General features: G+C 42.1%; 1 protein-coding gene across 2 annotated transcripts in view; it reads left to right on the top strand.

Moving 5' to 3' along the window:
• The window catches only part of APC (APC regulator of Wnt signaling pathway), a 57,827-nt gene extending 39,506 nt beyond the window's left edge, over positions 1-18,321 (top strand). For both annotated transcript variants that reach the window (XM_075325012.1, XM_075325011.1), the window contains exons 6-13: positions 4,838-4,936; positions 5,684-6,062; positions 8,173-8,268; positions 8,351-8,490; positions 8,587-8,664; positions 9,535-9,651; positions 9,782-9,996; positions 10,085-18,321. In XM_075325012.1, coding sequence (XP_075181127.1) covers positions 4,838-4,936; positions 5,684-6,062; positions 8,173-8,268; positions 8,351-8,490; positions 8,587-8,664; positions 9,535-9,651; positions 9,782-9,996; positions 10,085-16,559 — 7,599 coding nt within the window. In that variant the 3' untranslated portion in view covers positions 16,560-18,321. The remainder of the gene's footprint in view (positions 1-4,837; positions 4,937-5,683; positions 6,063-8,172; positions 8,269-8,350; positions 8,491-8,586; positions 8,665-9,534; positions 9,652-9,781; positions 9,997-10,084) is intronic.
• Positions 18,322-18,723: the final 402 nt, after the last annotated feature.

The following is an 18,723-nucleotide window of genomic DNA, read 5'->3' as shown; positions in this document are numbered from 1 at the left end:
TTGAATTGGAAGTTATTAATGAAGATCATATGAAAAGGTCTAGGCACTAGAAAAGGGTTGATGCACATGGGCATTATATCACGCAATAAATAGTTATTCTTGTAAATAAATATGTATTTAATATAGAACTAATATTTAATACATACAATTGTTTGAGTCACTTATTGATTGTCGCATATTTAGAAGATACAATGTCCGAATATGCAGACACTACATGACAAAAAGTCCTCCGATGCATCGTCACCTGATTTCCTATTTTAGAGATGTTAGGCATTTTCTGTATTTTTTCCATTATCATTTACACTGTATTTGCATCATGTTTTCGTGCCATATGGCTAGTGGCTGGAGCATAGGGCCTTTCATGGGCCATCTGGGGAATCTTCTGGTCCGTGAGTGCTGCATGGGTGGAGAAGGTTAATCACTGCGTGACTTAATGGATCGAGCTGTAATCCCTTCATACCCCTGAGACTGTGCCCGTATGCTTCTGTGTTTCTGGACCAGTGAAGATTTTCTGTCTCGTGAGAAGAAACAAAAGGAGCGCCCTCTCTATCACTGCCCTTTGTGCTGGCTGCATTAATAATTGTACCTTAGACATTGGGGCTAAAATAATAGAGTCTTGGCTGTTATATTGGTCATGGATTCTTTTTAACTATAAATATTAGATTTCTTTTCTCAAAACTTTGTTTCACATAATTGTTCATCACCCATCTGGTAAGTGATCATCATTCTTCATACTGTCTTATGAGAAGGAAGTTGTTCCTCAGAAGTAGAATTCTACACAGATTAGTTCCCGTTGCAGCGCTGTGCTGACAGCGATTAATGGCCTCTAGATGAGGGAGTGTGCTGTATATATACAATTTTCCCTTTTCCATGGGTACGGAGGCTCCAATAAGTAAACTCCACTTCTTTAAATTAGTGATATATAAATATGAAGAAATCAGCGGTTTCCCAATGCTGCATGTTCAAAACTTGCCCAACAGTAGTTGTGCTTCTGTCACTGCGTCTTTCACATTTCTAGCTTTATCTTAATTACGTAGGACGGAAAAGAATTATTTCTTTCGGTTTCCTTTTTGTAGTGCAATTAATTAACGTAACATAAAACCTTTCCTTAGGATTTTTTATCACCCCATCCTTCAGATGAGTTTAGTATTTATGTAAGCTTTAGGATGAGAGCCATCTTTGAGAAATTGTCTAATACTAGGACAGAACGTTACTAAATGGTGGAGTAAGGCTAGTTTCACACTTGTGTTGAATGGTATCCGTTGCATTGCGTTGTGTGACTGATGCAACGGATGTGTTGCATATAGTGGCACAACGGATGCAACAGATGCTGCTAAACAACGGAATCCGTTTGGATTTTTTTTTTTTTTTTTTTTTTTTTTTTACAGTTTACCGGCGGCAGACTATTGTGAACGATCAGCTGATCGCTCACAGCAGCCGTTCGCCGGGTGATCAGCTGATCGCTCCAAGTAGCCGGCCGCCGGGTGATCAGCTGATCGCTCCCAGTAGCCAGCCGCCGGATGATCAGCTGATCGCTCGGCCGCCAAGAATGTGTGCGGGGGCGGAGTGCGGGGTGGTGGAGCCGAGCGGGGCCATGGCGCTGAGGACAGGTGAGTGTGTGTGTGTGTGTGTGTGTGTGTACATGCGGAGTGGAGTGCGGGAGGGGGCGGAGCCAAGCGGGGAAGTGTCGGGCTCCCTGCACACGTACCCAAGGTAAATATCGGGTATAACTAGGCAAAGCACTTTCCTTGGTTACCCGATATTTACCTTGGTTACGGGTGCAGGGAGCCAGAGAAAGCATGCGCAGTGAAATCCTGAGGATTCCGCTGCTCAAAAAAACATTACATGCTGCGTTCCTCCTGCTGGGTGGAAGCAACGGAGCGTCGCCCAGCGGAAGCAACGCAGGTCCTTTTGGCACAATCCGTCATCCATACAAATCTGTGGGAAACAGCGGAATCCGTTAACGGATTCCGCTGTTTTCCAAAACGGCGGATTGTGACAGAAGGAAAAAAACGCAAGTGTGAAAGTACCCTAAAGCAACAAAAGCCTATACTCCTCTCCTGCACCAATACCATTCCAGCAGCGCCTGCACCAGGTCTCCCAGCACTCACGTGGTGGTAGGTCAGGTGAGCGCTGCAGCCAGTCATCGATAGCTGAAAGGCTGCTGCTTATTAATATTCTGTCAGAGTGCACAAAATGGTGAAGGCTGCAGCCGATCAGCAGAGACTAAGTGACTTCACTGCTCACATAACAAAATGTCACACGAGCGCCGTATCGGGAGGGTGAGTGTGAGTTGGGTTTTTTTTTTTTTTTATATAACTCTGGCCTTTTAGAAGGGGGTTGTTCCCAATAATACCACATAATAGAGCAACCATCTATATGAATATTTTGTTTGAGAATTTAAAGGGGTTTTCCTATAGCTATCACTAGAATTTAGGATTGAAAGCGCTCCACCGATCTGAGAATTAAGGGAACACAGGGCTCTGTGTAGAGCTGGGACCTCTTAATTGTTTTTATTCTCCTTGTAGCTACCCACTGTCACAAATGTGTCACGGTTGACAGACAACCCTGTGGTATCTGGCTGCAGGAGGTCGCTGCATTTGGCACAAACTGCTTGTTGATATTCCATTCCTTCTTTCTTGGTGTGAATGGAGTTCTATGTATCTTCCCTGCTAAAATTAGCTCTTTCCCTTTTGGACCCTGCAGATATCTTGGCAATTCAGCTGCAAATCCTTATCCCCACTTCCTGTGTTTATATATACCTGCAATTCCCCTGGTTTGTTGCCGGTGATAGTTTACTGCTATGCTGTCCAGATTGCAAGCAGTCAGCTTGAAATCTCCTTTCGTAACACGTTGTTGTACATTGTGATGATTCTCCCAAAGTCCTCTTGCAATTAAGGTGTCCGTTTGCATTCCCCTGTTTGTTTTCCCTGTGTGTTCTTTAGGTCTTAAGGCCCAGTCACACTAAACTTACCAGCGATCCCAACAACGATACAACCTGATAGGGATCGCTGGTAAGTTGCTAGGAGGTCGCTGGTGAGATGTCACACTAAGCGATGCTCCAGCGATCCCACCAGCAACCTGACCTGGCAGGGATCGCTGGAGCGTCGCTACACGGGTTGCTGGTGAGCTGTCACACAGGCAGATCTCACCAGTGACCAGCCCCCAGCGCCGCGTGGAAGCGATGCTGTGCTTGGTAACTAAGGTAAATATCGGGTAACCAACCCGATATTTACCTTGGTTACCAGCGCACACCGCTTAGCGCTGGCTCCCTGCACACCTAGCCACAGTACACATCGGGTTAATTACCCGATGTGTACTCTGCTACGTGTGCAGGCAGCAGGAGCCGGCTTCTGCGGACGCTGGTAACCACGGTAAACATCGGGTAACCAAGAAGCCCTTACCTTGGTTACCCGATATTTACCTTCGTTACCAGCGTCTGCCGCTCTCACACTGCCAGTGCCGGCTCCCTGTTCCCTGCACTCCTAGCCACAGTACACATGGGGTTAATTACCCGATGTGTACTGTGGCTACGTGTGCAGAGAGCAGGGAGCTGGCAGTGTGAGAGCGGCGGACGCTGGTAACGAAGGTAAATATCGGGTAACCAAGGACAGGGCTTCTTGGTTACCCGATGTTTACCGTGGTTACCAGCGTCCGCAGAAGCCGGCTCCTGCTGCCTGCACATTTAGTTGTTGCACTGTCGCTGTCACACACAGCAACAACTAAAAAATGGTCCAGGACATTCAGCAATGACCAGCGACCTCACAGCAGGGGCCAGGTTGTTGCTGGATGTCACACACAGCAACATCGCTAGTAACATCGCTGTTACGTCACAAACGTTGTTCCTTAGCAGCGATGTTGCTAGCGATGTTGCTTAGTGTGACGTGGCCTTTAGTGTGGTTTACTAGTGCTTATCCTGTAGGGCCTATTTCTGGGTCATTCAGGGCATAGGTATCCCGATCGGTGCATAGTTGCAGAACCTACTTAGGGGAGCAAGGGGCCAGCAGTAGGTATTACCAGGGGTCACCATGTTCCCCCTTTCCTAGAGACAGGGTTTCCCTCAAAACCCCAACCCCACCCCACCCCCAATTCGCTGTTCATCTGGTATTCCCCCACACCAGTCGTGACACCTACTTGTGCTGGGAACTGCAGCATAACTCTATAGGTGAGATAGCCTGGGAAATGGGAATAATGGAAAATTAGATGGTGTTGTACTCATGCATCATCAATGCATTTCCCTCATTCTCAGTATTGTATGCAGCACCCCCTGCTTATCATTAAATGATGGAATATCCAAATGATAAGATTTGAGTGACTGCTATAATTGCAAATCTAGATGGAAAATCCACAGCACTATGTGAAAATACCCTTAGGCTGCCATACACATTATCCCAAATACTCCCCCAGTCTGTGTATCGGGGCTCTCCCTCTACAGAGAGAAAGTTCCCACCGCATGTTCAATGTTGGGCTGCCGATCCTTTTGAGATAACCCGCCAATAGAAGATGTGACAGCGGCTTTCCGAGAACACAGGCACGCTTGGCACAGAGAGTGCTCCTCTGTATGGGGGTGTCAGGGGAGATACTTGTCAGTCGAACCAAACTTCAGCTGATGGCTATCTATTGTGTATAGGGGGGTTTATAGCCTAAACAGCTATGCAGAAGAATAACAGCTATAATCTTATTTTTTAACAATACATTGCTTGTGTGCTGCTGATAATCTAGTTTGCTAGACATACATAAGTTCATCTTGGGGTTTCTAAGAAAAGGTGGTATCTACCTGGAACTAAAGCACATGAAAATCCATTTGATTTACATTTTATTGCTTTCTTTATTATAGGGCACCGCAACTCGTGGGGATCATGAGACTGCCAGTGTTATGAGCTCAAACAATACCTACTCCGTTCCACGAAGGCTGACTAGTCATCTTGGTACCAAGGTAAATGGACCATGTAACACTGAATGTTGTAATGTTGGTCTCTAAGACTGAAGACAAGCTCAGCAGAAAATCTATGGGCCCATCCACTGTTTCTTAGGAAAGTAGCGCTCACAAGCGTTCCTAGGAGTGTTAATTTCCTCATCAAGGTCTTCTCTTATTAGGCCAGCAATCACACCCAATGAACGAGGAAACCGCTTGCTCATCAGATGAGAGGAGTTTTAAGCCAGCTTAACAGCTCATTGTTCTCGGCAGCACATCATCTTCTGTAAACAGGTGATGTTCTGCCAAGAATGTGATTTTTCTACACACACAAAACAATTGACCATTATTCAGTGAATATGGAAGTGCCGTCGGCTTGTATATACAGGCTATTAAATGATGTTGGCGAGCTCCTATTTAGCCAATCGGCGCGCATTTAACTACTGAGAAGGAAACCAACCAAGGCCTCAAGATGTCTTAGCTGTAGAGCCGTGCTAGGCTTTTTCTAGACTCCATTCTTGTAGTGATTGCTGACACAGTAAGTGACTCCTGTGTGCCCCCATAGGCACAGAACTATAATGGGCACTGATGACCCATGTGAAAGCTTTATCTATACACTATGTTGTCACAGTAACTTGTTTGATTGAAGACTAATATGAGACCATGACTATACCACATTCTGCTTTATTTCTTTTATTTTTACTTATTTTAGTTAATGTTCGTCTTTTGTAAATATAAATTAACATTACAAAAAAAATCTGTTTGTAGGTGGAAATGGTATATTCCCTTCTGTCAATGCTTGGTACTCATGACAAGGATGACATGTCTCGTACTCTGCTAGCCATGTCAAGCTCCCAGGATAGTTGCATTGCCATGCGTCAGTCCGGATGTCTGCCTCTGCTCATCCAACTACTGCATGGGAACGATAAGGATTCGGTGCTGCTGGGAAACTCCCGTGGAAGTAAGGAGGCACGTGCCAGGGCCAGCGCAGCTCTTCACAATATCATACACTCCCAACCTGATGACAAGAGGGGAAGGAGGGAAATCCGAGTCCTGCATCTCCTTGAACAAATCCGAGCCTATTGTGAAACATGTTGGGAATGGCAAGAGGCGCACGAACAAGGAATGGACCAGGACAAAAATCCAAGTATGGCAGAATTTAAATAGCATGTAATGTTATGCCTGCACTCGTGGTGATGTGACCCATTAATGCTGGAACATGTGTCTTGTTCAAAGGCAATTGAGAGCTTCACCACTACAGAGTAGTCAGTGTTCTCATTGAAAGAGTTATTCTAATCTTGGCACATTATCACCCATCCACCAGATAACTTGCTTAAGGGTACCGTCACACTAAACGACGTACCAGCGATCCTGACAACGATACGACCTGATAGGGATCGCTGGTAAGTCGCTGGGAGGTCGCTGGTGAGATGTCACACAGTCAGACCTTACCAACGACACAGTAACGATAGAGGTCGCAGTAGCGACCTGTATAACGATCTCCGCGGTCATTGGGACACTGTCACACAGTGTCAAACACAGCAATGTGTGCTGCCCTTTGAGAGCCTTAAGTCTAGAGCTGTGTCTTCTGCAAACTGCATTGCGCTCCAAGACAGCCTGATACCCAGCCCCAGTCTCTTATCTACTGTGAAGTATCTGATACATTTAAAGGGGGTTCCTGGGATTTTTATACTGATGGCCAGTCCTTGGGATAAGTTATCAGTATTTAAACGGTGAGGGTGCAACACTCGGAACCCCTGCCGATCAGCTGTTCACGTTGCCAGTCGGATCTGCTCAGCTGCGGATCTGCACCTACATCAACGGTATAGTGGCCACGGCTGAGTACTGCATATCCGCCCCCTATTTGAAACCTTGTGGGGTGGGTCTGGAGTACTCGAACTGGGCCCCTATGCTTTGTAGTTCCACTCCTCAACTGCGCACATCCGGCCAGTATTGGGACGGATGTTGGGTGTTGCATCGATCAGATATTGAGGACTTCTCCTTAGTATAGGCCATAAATTGAAAAAGTCCCTGACAACCCATTTAAGAAGGAAATGTCTAGGAGTGATAGGGGCAATTATGACTGCTATTATAAAGAGCAAAGAGAGGGATGAGGGACAGTTACAGGGCTGCTGTTTAGGATGTTAGATGGAAAGTATAATCAGAAAATTACCTATTGATTACATCAGGTTTTTGAATATATTTTTTAAAAAAAAATATAAGTCCTGTAAACTCTTTCTGAAACCACACAAAGTACCGTATATGTAATAAGAGTCTAAAAAATGCCCAGTGTAAAAATTGCAAGGTTAACGATTTATTTTATTTTTTCTAAAGATTGTGATATGAAAAAAACCTTTTTTTTCTCTTCTTTCTTAAAAAAAAATGCATGTACCACAAAAAATCTGATTTAAACAATGCCATTTTCTGATGATGGCTTTAAGAGTCCCTCCAACCCAAGGACAAACTATGCAGGAGAAATAGTGACCAAATCAAAGACTAAACTATATATATTTGAACCTTGGGAGGTGGTTTCATGATTGCTTTTTTGGAGCTATTATGTACACTGAGTGTACATTCTTAAATGGTATGGATTGAATATATGTTTTTATTGTGGAGATCTTGGACATACGTTTGGTTTCTTTGCTGGATGCATATATATTGTTTCGATTTGCGTGATGTTTTTAAGGGTAAAAATGAAGTTCCGTTTTATAAGGCACTTCTGTAGTTGAATTTCTGATCGCTGGGGGTTCCACTGCTGGGACTTCCACCGATCCAGAAAATGAACTGCTCCGTTTGTATGGATTGATAGCTGGACATTTACACCATTGCACCATTGTCTATGGAAGTTATAGATATAGCCAAGCAACTGTTTAATGGCTGTGGTGAGGGCACACATCAGAATTTGTTTATAGTCATCAGACTGGTCAGCTATTTAGTCCATTGGCACGGAAACTGACAGACAGGTTGGGCCATGGGGGCCAGCTATATAGATTCTGTCTTAGCTTTTTTGTTGTTTCTTTCCATATTTTCTCATACATTTGGTCTGTCGACCAACTACTGATTGGAAATTAAATTGATTCCTCAGTTTCTGAACTTAAAGATTAATTTTAATATTAATTGCAAGTGAAAATAGTTTTACAAGGTCTCTTTCACTTGAGATCCTTGATAAATTGACTATTTTACATACGTCAGTTATATTTAAGGCAATTGTTGTATGGCAACCAATTGTTCACACATATTTCCCTCCTCGTTTTCAGTGCCCGCCCCTGTGGAGCACCAGATCTGTCCGGCCGTCTGTGTGCTGATGAAGCTCTCGTTTGATGAAGAACATAGACATGCAATGAATGAGCTCGGTAAGATAGGACTGTTCTACAGATATAACTTACAAATCTGAGTGCAACGTGATACCTGAGTTGTTCATGTTTTCTGTTACAGGGGGATTACAGGCTATTGCTGAGCTTTTGCAAGTTGACTGTGAAATGTATGGACTGATTAATGACCACTATAGTGTTACTTTGCGGCGATATGCTGGAATGGCTTTGACCAACTTGACATTTGGAGATGTAGCCAACAAGGTGGTTATCATTTACTGTCTTTTGCAGCATTATGCAACCACATTAACGGTTAACCTTTTTCTCATAGTTTTTTCCACATATTTGTTTGCTTTTCAGGCTACTTTGTGTTCAATGAAAAGTTGTATGCGAGCCCTTGTAGCCCAGTTGAAATCTGAAAGTGAAGATTTGCAGCAGGTGAGCATACAGTATATAAATTGCCATGTAAAAAGACCCATTATTATCCCAGTGCACACAGAACGTCTTCAGGACGTGGAGTATAAACCAGCTGAGTACGTAATGAATATGCACTTTGCAGTGAACTTTCATTAAAAATGTAGTGACTTTATAAAGGTTATTGGAGGCAGAGAAGAAACTGATCAGTCCCCTGCCCATACTGCCCAGGCTCCGCAGTCCACTGAAAGCCATAGGCTTCAATGTATGCAGTTTGTTGAGTCCATGTCTGAAACTATTTGGCTAGGCCTCAAATGTTAAAGCTGTTTTTAGGGATGTTTATAAAAAACAAAAAAAGTTTTCAAATAAAAAAAACATTTTACCCCTTGAATCATTGCCCCACCAAAAGTGATGATTTTCCATACATTAGTAAATCCCTGGCCTCAGCAGTCCTATGCCAAAAATGCAAACATCACAGCTGAGGCCAGTGATTAGCTGCAGTGGTCAGGTGACTGATGTACTGATTTTCATCATTTCTGGTACTAGCGGGGGGCTGCAATCCTAGAGCTGGAAAGAATATAAGGGCTAAGTAATGGTTATTTGTGACCATGTCTTTTGGCACAGTTTAAAAGTAAAATCCCAGAAAACTCCTTTTATTATAGGATGGAGATACAATTCAGAATAACTAAGGCTTATTGGTAGATTTACATAGGTATTTTGGTCATGAATTCTATGTAATTCATATAATAGTCAAATCTAGGGCAAAGATCTGTTTGACCAAAAGTATTGGAAGGTAATAGGTCATTTGATTAAATCATTCAGAAAATAATATGTCAATGTAAAAGACTTACTTTATAAAAGGGACAGTATGTAATCTGTTAATATTTGTCACAGGTAATAGCTAGTGTGCTCAGGAATCTTTCTTGGAGAGCCGACGTCAACAGTAAAAAGACTTTGCGTGAAGTTGGCAGTGTTAAAGCATTGACAGAGTGTGCCCTGGATGTTAAGAAGGTAAATAAAATATGGGGATGTGCATTTTATGTCTTGTTCCTAATTTCATATGTAGTTCAGGTTATAATGAAAGTATTGCAAAATCTAAATCCTACTAATCATCTCATGGTAATTGACACTTCCTTTTAAGGAATCCACGCTGAAGAGTGTCCTGAGTGCCCTGTGGAACTTGTCAGCCCACTGTACAGAGAATAAAGCAGACATATGCTCGGTGGATGGAGCCCTGGCTTTCCTAGTTGGCACGTTAACTTACCGAAGTCAGACTAATACATTGGCCATTATTGAGAGTGGAGGAGGAATACTGCGAAATGTATCCAGCCTGATTGCCACGAATGAAGACCACAGGTGTGTTCATAGCACCATCCATAAGTACTCATATACAATCGTAATCAGATCTTTTTTTGGTCTAACAGTGTTTTCTGTTTCATCATAGGCAAATCCTTCGGGAGAACAGCTGCTTACAAACCTTATTACAGCACTTGAAATCGCACAGCCTTACCATTGTCAGCAACGCTTGTGGGACCTTGTGGAATTTATCTGCCCGCAATGCTAAGGACCAGGAAGCTCTCTGGGATATGGGTGCCGTCAGCATGCTCAAGAACCTCATCCATTCAAAACACAAAATGATAGCAATGGGCAGTGCAGCAGCCTTAAGGAATCTAATGGCAAATAGACCTGCTAAATATAAAGATGCCAATATCATGTCTCCAGGTTCTACTGTCCCATCTCTTCATGTGCGGAAACAGAAGGCGCTAGAAGCGGAGCTCGATGCACAACATTTATCTGAAACTTTTGACAACATTGATAATTTAAGTCCTAAAACCTCTCACCGCAATAAGCAGAGACATAAACAGAATATGTACAGTGAATACGCTCTAGACTCTAGTAGACATGATGAGTCCATCTGCAGGTCTGACAACTTTAACCCTGGGAATTTGACTGTCCTTTCTCCATATATGAATGCAACTGTTTTGCCAGCACCTTCTTCCAGAACAGCAGGTGATGGTAACAGAACAGAAAAGGACAGGGAGAGGACAGGAATAAATACCTATCATTCAGGGAGTGAAGTAAATTCATCCAAACGTATTGGATTACAGCTAACAACTACTACTCCGATTTCTAAAGTTTTGGATGAGGTCTCAAATATTCATCTAGTTGAAGACAGAATTTCGCCATCCACTTCGGAAGTGCACAGTGCATTGGACGAAAGAACTGGTTCCAGAAAGTCGTCTACAAACCATTCTCTAACAAACCCATATAGTTTCACCAAAGGAGATCATTCTAACAGAACATGTCCTGTATCCTATATTAAAATGTCATCAAATGATAGCTTAAACAGCGTTGGCAGTACAGATGGCTATGGAAAACGTGGTCAAGTAAAACCTTCAATTGAGGCTTACTCTGAGGATGACGAGAGTAAATTTTGCAGTTATGGACAATATCCTGCAGGGCTAGCTCACAAAATACACAGTGCTAATCATATGGATGATAATGACACTGAACTAGACACCCCAATAAACTATAGCTTGAAATACTCAGATGAGCAGTTGAATTCTGGCAGACAAAGCCCAACTCAAAATGATCGCTGGGCAAGACCTAAACACTTAATAGATAATGAACTAAAACAAAATGAGCAAAGGCAGCCTAGGAACCAAAAGACATCTTATAATGCATTTACTGAAAACAAAGAAGAGAAACACACAAAATTCTCTTCACACTTTGCTAAGCCAGAAAATGTGTCCCCGTATAGATCAAGAACACCGAACACACAAGGAGATCAAATGCGAGCAAATTCTACTGTTTCAATGAATCAGAAGCCTACCAAACCACACTGCCAGGTTGATGATTATGATGACGACAAAACAACAAATTTCGGTGAACGTTATTCTGAAGAAGAGCAGCAGGAAGAGGAAGATGACAGGCAAGTCAACTTTAATATCACTACATATAACCAAGAGGAACACCACGTTGAGCAGCCCATTGATTACAGTCGAAAGTACCCACCAGATGTTCCACCATTACCTCAAAAGTCATCATTTTCCTTTTCAAAGAGCTCTTCCAAACAGAGAACTAAGAAAGACCATTCTTCATCCAGCAGTAATACTCCAACACCCAATACAAATCAGCAGAATCAACTTCATCCTAGTTCTGCTCAGACCAGAAGTGGACAAACAAGACAGAAGCAAGCTTCAAGTAAACCTCCATCAATTAACCAAGAAACCATACAAACTTATTGCGTTGAAGACACACCCATATGCTTTTCTCGCTGCAGCTCGTTGTCATCTTTATCTTCAGCTGAAGATGAAATTGAAGGGCGAGGGAGAAGTGTTCAGGCAGAAAGTAGAAATAACACTCTCCAAATAACTGAACTAAAAGAAGTCCGAGATGCTACAAGAAAAGAAGGTTCTACCGAAACTCGTTCAGCACCGCATCATTTACGATCAAAAACGAACAGGCTCCAGGCTTCCAACTTGTCTCCAGCAGATGCCTCAAGACACAAATCAGTAGAATTTTCTTCAGGTGCTAAATCTCCTTCAAAAAGTGGTGCTCAGACACCTAAAAGTCCACCAGAGCATTATGTCCAAGAAACTCCTTTGATGTTTAGTAGATGTACCTCCGTGAGCTCACTGGATAGTTTTGAAAGTCATTCAATAGCTAGCTCTGTCCAAAGTGAACCATGCAGTGGTATGGTGAGTGGAATTATAAGTCCTAGTGACCTTCCTGACAGCCCAGGACAAACAATGCCACCAAGCAGATGTAAGACTCCACCACCCCCTCAAGCAGCACAAAATAAGAGAGAGACAAGTAAACCAAAAGTAACAAGTAGTACAGAAGAAAGGGAGCCAGTGGCAAAACCAACTGCTGTGCACGCAGCAATTCAGAGAGTTCAGGTCCTTCAGGAAGCTGATACCTTGCTACATTTTGCTACTGAGAGTACACCCGATGGATTTTCATGTGCTTCAAGCCTCAGTGCTCTTAGCCTTGATGAACCATATATTCCTAAAGATGTAGAGCTTAAAATTATGCCTCCAGTATTTGAAAATGATCAAGTCAATGAACCAGAGTCTGAGAAATCAAAAGAATCCACGGAGCGTCATGACAAAAAAGAAAAGAAACCAGGAGAACCAGAAAAAGACATGCTCGATGATACTGATGATGATATCGACATATTAGAGGAATGTATAATATCTGCTATGCCTACAAAATCCTCAAGGAAAAGCAAGAAATCTTCCCAACCAACTGCACCCAAAGCTGCACCTCCTACTGCTAGGAAGCCAAGCCAGCTTCCAGTTTATAAACTTCTTCCTCCTCAAAACAGACTACAGGCTCAAAAGCATGTAAGTTTCACCCATACAGATGATATGCCTAAAGTGTATTGTGTAGAAGGCACACCAATAAATTTTTCTACAGCAACTTCTCTCAGCGACCTCACTATAGAATCGCCACCAAATGAGCTGGTGAATAATGATCAGGTTAATACTGCGCCTGTTTCTACTAACTATGAAAAAAGGGACACAATACCTACTGAGGGGAGAAGTACAGATGAGAAGAAAGTAAGAAAAGGCAAAAATAATGCTACACCATGTCTAGATGAAGATAAGACAGAGGAAGGTGACATTCTCGCAGAATGTATACATTCTGCAATGCCCAAAGGTAAAAGCCACAAGCCTTATAGAGTCAAAAAGATTATGGATCAAATTAATCATACATCTGCTGCTGCTCCTGGAAATAGAAATCCACAAGAAAATGAAAGGAAGCTAACCTCTCCTGTTAAACCTATGACGCAACCAAATGGACGTTCAAAGAAAAACCCTGATCAAAAAAGGAGTTTAATACCTGAAAAACCTTACAATGACACAAGAAAACAGAACAGTAAAAATCCAAGAGACGCAAATGAGAAACTAACTAACAATGAAGAACGTGCAAAAGGAAGCTTTGCATTTGATTCCCCCCACCACTATACTCCAATTGAGGGCACACCTTACTGTTTTTCACGGAATGATTCCTTGAGTTCTTTAGACTTCGATGAAGATGATGTTGATCTATCCAAAGAAAAAGAAGAGTTGCGGAAAGACAAAGAGGTGAAAGAAACTGACACAAGAGAAGATGACAAAAATTATTCATCATCAAACCAGTCATTAGGGCAAGGGCAGCATGAGCAAAGTAACATAGCTGGAAGAGGTCGATCAAAATCATTACTGCAAAAGCAGACTTCATTTCCACCTGCATCTAAAGGCCAAGATAGAGGGGGAGCTTCTGATGAGAAAATGCAGAACTTTGCTATTGAAAATACACCTGTATGCTTTTCCCGAAATTCATCTCTTAGCTCACTGAGTGATATTGATCAAGAGAATAATAACAAAGAAATTGAGCCACCTAAGGCAAGTGATCCACAAGATTCCCAGATGGAAATGCGTAGACCTCAGACCTCAGGCTATGCTCCTAAATCATTTCATGTTGAGGATACCCCAGTTTGCTTTTCTCGTAATAGCTCTCTAAGTTCTTTAAGCATTGACTCTGAAGATGATTTGTTACAAGAATGTATTAGTTCTGCAATGCCAAAGAAGAAGAAGCCCTCAAAGACCAAAATTGAAAATGAGAAGGTCCGTTCAAATAGTATTGGTGGTATTCTTGCCGAAGAGCCAGATCTTACCCTTGATTTAAGAGATTTACAAAGTCCTGACTCTGAAAATGCATTTTCTCCAGATTCCGAAAACTTTGACTGGAAAGCAATCCAGGAAGGTGCTAATTCAATTGTCAGTCGAATACATCAAGCAGCTGCTGCCTCATTATCTCGGCAAGGATCTTCAGACTCAGATTCAATCCTTTCTTTGAAATCTGGCATTTCGTTGGGCTCTCCTTTCCATCTAACACCTGACAAAGAAGAGAAACCCATCACTGCAAACAAAGGGCCAAGAATTTTAAAGCCTGGAGAAAAAGGTTCATTGGAGGGTAAGAAAAATGATGAGGAGACAAAAGGCATTAAAGGAGGAAAGAAGGTATATAAAAGTATGATTACAGGAAAATCACGGTCCAGCTCTGATTTTTCAAGTCAGTGTAAACAGCCAGCACAAACAAATATGCCATCCATATCTCGAGGTAGGACAATGATTCATATTCCAGGTGTACGTGCTAGTTCTCCAAGTACAAGCCCTGTTTCAAAGAAAGCTCCCGTCCTGAAGAATGCACCATCTAAAAGTTCTACTGACAACTCTACGAGCTCTCCTAGGGTTCAAAAACCATTAAAGTCTGAGTCATTCTATAACAACAGACAGACTACTCCTTCAGGTGGACCAAGTAAAGGGTCGTCTAGATCTGGTTCAAGAGAGTCCACTCCTTCAAAACCTTTTCCTCAACCATTAAGTAGACCTATGCAGTCACCTGGTCGAAGTTCAATTTCACCAGGAAGAAATGGGATAAGTCCTCCAAACAAATTTTCTCAGTTGCCAAGAACATCCTCCCCTAGCACAGCATCCACTAGATCCTCTGGCTCAGGCAGAATGTCATATACATCTCCAGGTAGGCAGTTAAGTCAGCAAAATATGAGCAAACAGTCAAATCTACCGAAAACAACCAGTGGTATCCCAAGAAGTGAGTCTGCATCAAAAGGCCTCAATCAAAATGCAAATAACTCTGGATCAACTAAAAAAGTAGAGCTGTCTAGAATGTCCTCAACAAAATCTAGTGGAAGCGAGTCTGATAGATCGGAGAGACCAACTTTAGTACGTCAGTCTACTTTTATTAAGGAAGCACCTAGTCCAACTTTAAGGAGAAAATTGGAGGAGTCTGCATCGTTCGAGTCCTTATCATCTTCATCAAGAGCAGATTCTCCAACAAGATCTCAGTCTCAGACACCAGTATTAAGTCCTTCACTTCCTGATATGTCATTACCAACTCATTCTGTACAATCAGGCGGCTGGAGAAAAACACCTCCAAACCTAAACACCTCAGCAGAACATAGTGATGTCCGAAAGCGCCATGACATAAGCCGATCCCATTCTGAATCACCATCTAGGCTTCCAATTACACGATCAGGAACTTGGAAGCGTGAGCACAGTAAGCATTCATCTTCACTTCCTCGAGTTAGCACTTGGAGAAGAACTGGAAGCTCATCTTCCATTTTGTCTGCATCTTCTGAATCTAGTGAGAAAGCAAAAAGTGAAGATGAAAAACAGCCGTGTTCCTTTCCAGGTCCTAAATTTCAAACAGACTGTCCATCAGCAAAAGGAACTTGGAGAAAAATAAAGGAAAATGAAGTACTTGACACGGCAAATAATGGAATGTCAAATGCTTTTGCTGAATCAACAGAAACTAGGACTGTCTATCAAATGGCACCAGCAGTTTCTAAAACAGAGGATGTCTGGGTAAGAATAGAGGACTGCCCAATCAATAACCCTAGGTCAGGTAGATCACCTACTGGAAATTCTCCCCCAGTTATTGACAATATCTCAGAGCCAGGGGAAAAGGTTGAGGGAGTAAGAGACTCGCAAGGAAGGCATAATTCAGGGAATGGAAATGGGGTAGTTTTGGAAAATAGGCAGAAATCCTTTATCAAATTGGATAGTTTGGATCCAAAAGGGAGTGACCCAAAGCCTGTAATCAGCGGTCAGTCATCAGGGCAAGAGACAAATGAAAATTGTTTTTCAGAGCGTACTCCTTTTAGCTCGAGCAGCTCAAGCAAACACAGCTCTCCGAGTGGGACTGTTGCAGCACGCGTGACTCCATTTAACTATAACCCAAGTCCTAGAAAAAGTAATGCAGATGGTAGCACAGCCCGACCTTCCCAGATCCCCACTCCCGTGACTACAAACTCCAAAAAGAGGGACTCAAAAAGTGAAGCTACAGACTCTAGTGGTTCACAAAGTCCTAAAAGACATTCTGGCTCATATTTGGTGACTTCTGTTTGAAAGGACTATGCGCTATTGTTTGCAATGAAATACTGATGTATTATTTTTTAGATGTCTGTGTATATTGTTCAAAGACACAAATATATCTGTAAATACTGATTTTTGATGAGTGTTGTTCAGGAAGCCATAATACATGACACAATATTGTCACTTTTACTGTAAAATAACCGACACCGCTTCAAAACAATAAAACCCAGGTTATTTATAGAGCTTTTTCAATAAACCATTTCGGGTCTTTTAGAGCATTTGAAGCTTTTTGGGGCACCGAAGCATACTGTTATCAACATGAATAATGAACGAAATGATACAGATACCCTTTCTATAACTGTAACCGGATCCTTTTTATCGAAAGAATCTGACTGACCTACTCGCATCAGGCAACACTTGTATTGAAGCGAATAATAGACTGCTGGTTTAGTAATTGTGAATACTTATAACTAAGCAACTTATATGGCTGTAAAAAGCAATGTGACTTCTACTGAAAGGTGTTTTTTTGTTTTTCTATTTTTTTTTTATTTTTTTTTCCCTCCCAATTCTCCCCTGGCTGGCCTTTCTGCATGACCGATCTGACAATCCAAGTACTGTGATCTCATGATGTGCATAGGTACAGTAGGTATTGTGTAACAATCCACAAGGAAAAAAAGGAAATCTGTGTTGCAGTTCTAGACAACCGCCAACTTCTCCCCCACCCTTCTTAGACTCTGTTTTTTCAGAGATTAGGTAGATTCCTCCCACTGCTATGCTGTATAGTGTATGTCCTGGTATTTGAGGTGAGATGGCTGCTCCTTTATGATGAGACCGTGACGTCTCAGAGTAATCTAACTGAACATTTCTGAATAAATTATTACTGTATGTAAATTCATAAGTGTTTTTATTGTGAACTGTAAAGATACGTGGCATGCACATTTTTTAATGGGAGCAGGGCGCGAGATTTTTTTTTTTATTAATAGATACATAGCTTAATTATGTTACTTGATATAAATAGGACCTTAAAGGGCCCCCCATTATTTTTTCCAAAAATATCTTTTGATGATGTGATTAGCAAGAGATTTGGAAAACATGGCCTTGGCTAAACGTCATTGCCTGTTCTGTTATGTCAGCATTGTTTGCTTTGCACAGAAGACCTAAGCAACTGGAGACAGATTGGTTGCTAAGGACAATAGAATTTAAAAGGCTGTTTCCCTAGCAACACTATTAAATGCATTGGAATTGTGCTGACACCAGAGAACAGTCAAGCCTTGTTACTTTATATTTTATCCTGTGATATACCAGACATTTTCTTTATAAATAATAAACAAATGGCGCACAATTAAGTGGAATATCTATCAGAATTTCCTTATTAAAATGTTATTGGAAACATTAGCCCTGATTCATCAAGACTGGCTATCTTCCCACCGGTGGGGTGGAGTGCAGGTCTCCTGATTGAATCAGGAACGTCTGGCGAATAGCGTGCGCCTGGCCACAAATCTTACTCCAGTCCCTACTGGTGTAAACTGGGCTTTACACGCTGCGACAAAGATAGCGATCTCGTTAGCGATGTGACACGCCAGATCGCACATGCGATCTGCCAAGATCTCACATGTGACCGGCGCTATGAAAACGACCTATGTGCGATCTCAGCAGATCGCATCTGCGATCTAGCGTGTCACATCGCTAACGAGATCGCTAGCGATGTCGCAGCGTGTAAAGCACCCTTAAGATTTGTGGAATAGCAAACTCCACCACTCATCATGAATTTGACAGGCAGACGTTGCTACTCCGCCGACTTCGTTAGAATTGGGCAAAAATGGCATAAGAACGCCAAAAGTTGGTAAATTTTAGCGGAGCCTCAAGTTGCACTAAAATTCTGCAACTTTTCAAAGCTTTATACAGCAAAATTCTGGGCTAAAAACGTTCATAAATCAGCCCCAGTGACTTTAAAATTCTGCAGATAGAATCTAGATTTGGAAAAATGTAAATTATCACTTGCTGCCAAAATCTTTCTCGACAAATGAAGTCACTCAGATATAGTAACGTTAACGTTCTTGTTATATTTTGCACTTTTTGTTTTCTTACTATAACTGGTGTAAATCCTGTTTTCATCACATAAACTGATTTTACATGTAGTTGTACTTCCAGAAAGGAACTGACTTGTACTAAACTCAACTTATTTATTAATTTTGAA

The sequence above is a fragment of the Anomaloglossus baeobatrachus genome, chromosome 1 (assembly GCF_048569485.1).
Source record: "Anomaloglossus baeobatrachus isolate aAnoBae1 chromosome 1, aAnoBae1.hap1, whole genome shotgun sequence".
NCBI lineage: Eukaryota > Metazoa > Chordata > Amphibia > Anura > Aromobatidae > Anomaloglossus > Anomaloglossus baeobatrachus.
The sequence above is the reverse complement of the archived record's forward strand: the minus strand, read 5'-3'. Positions and strand labels throughout refer to the sequence as shown.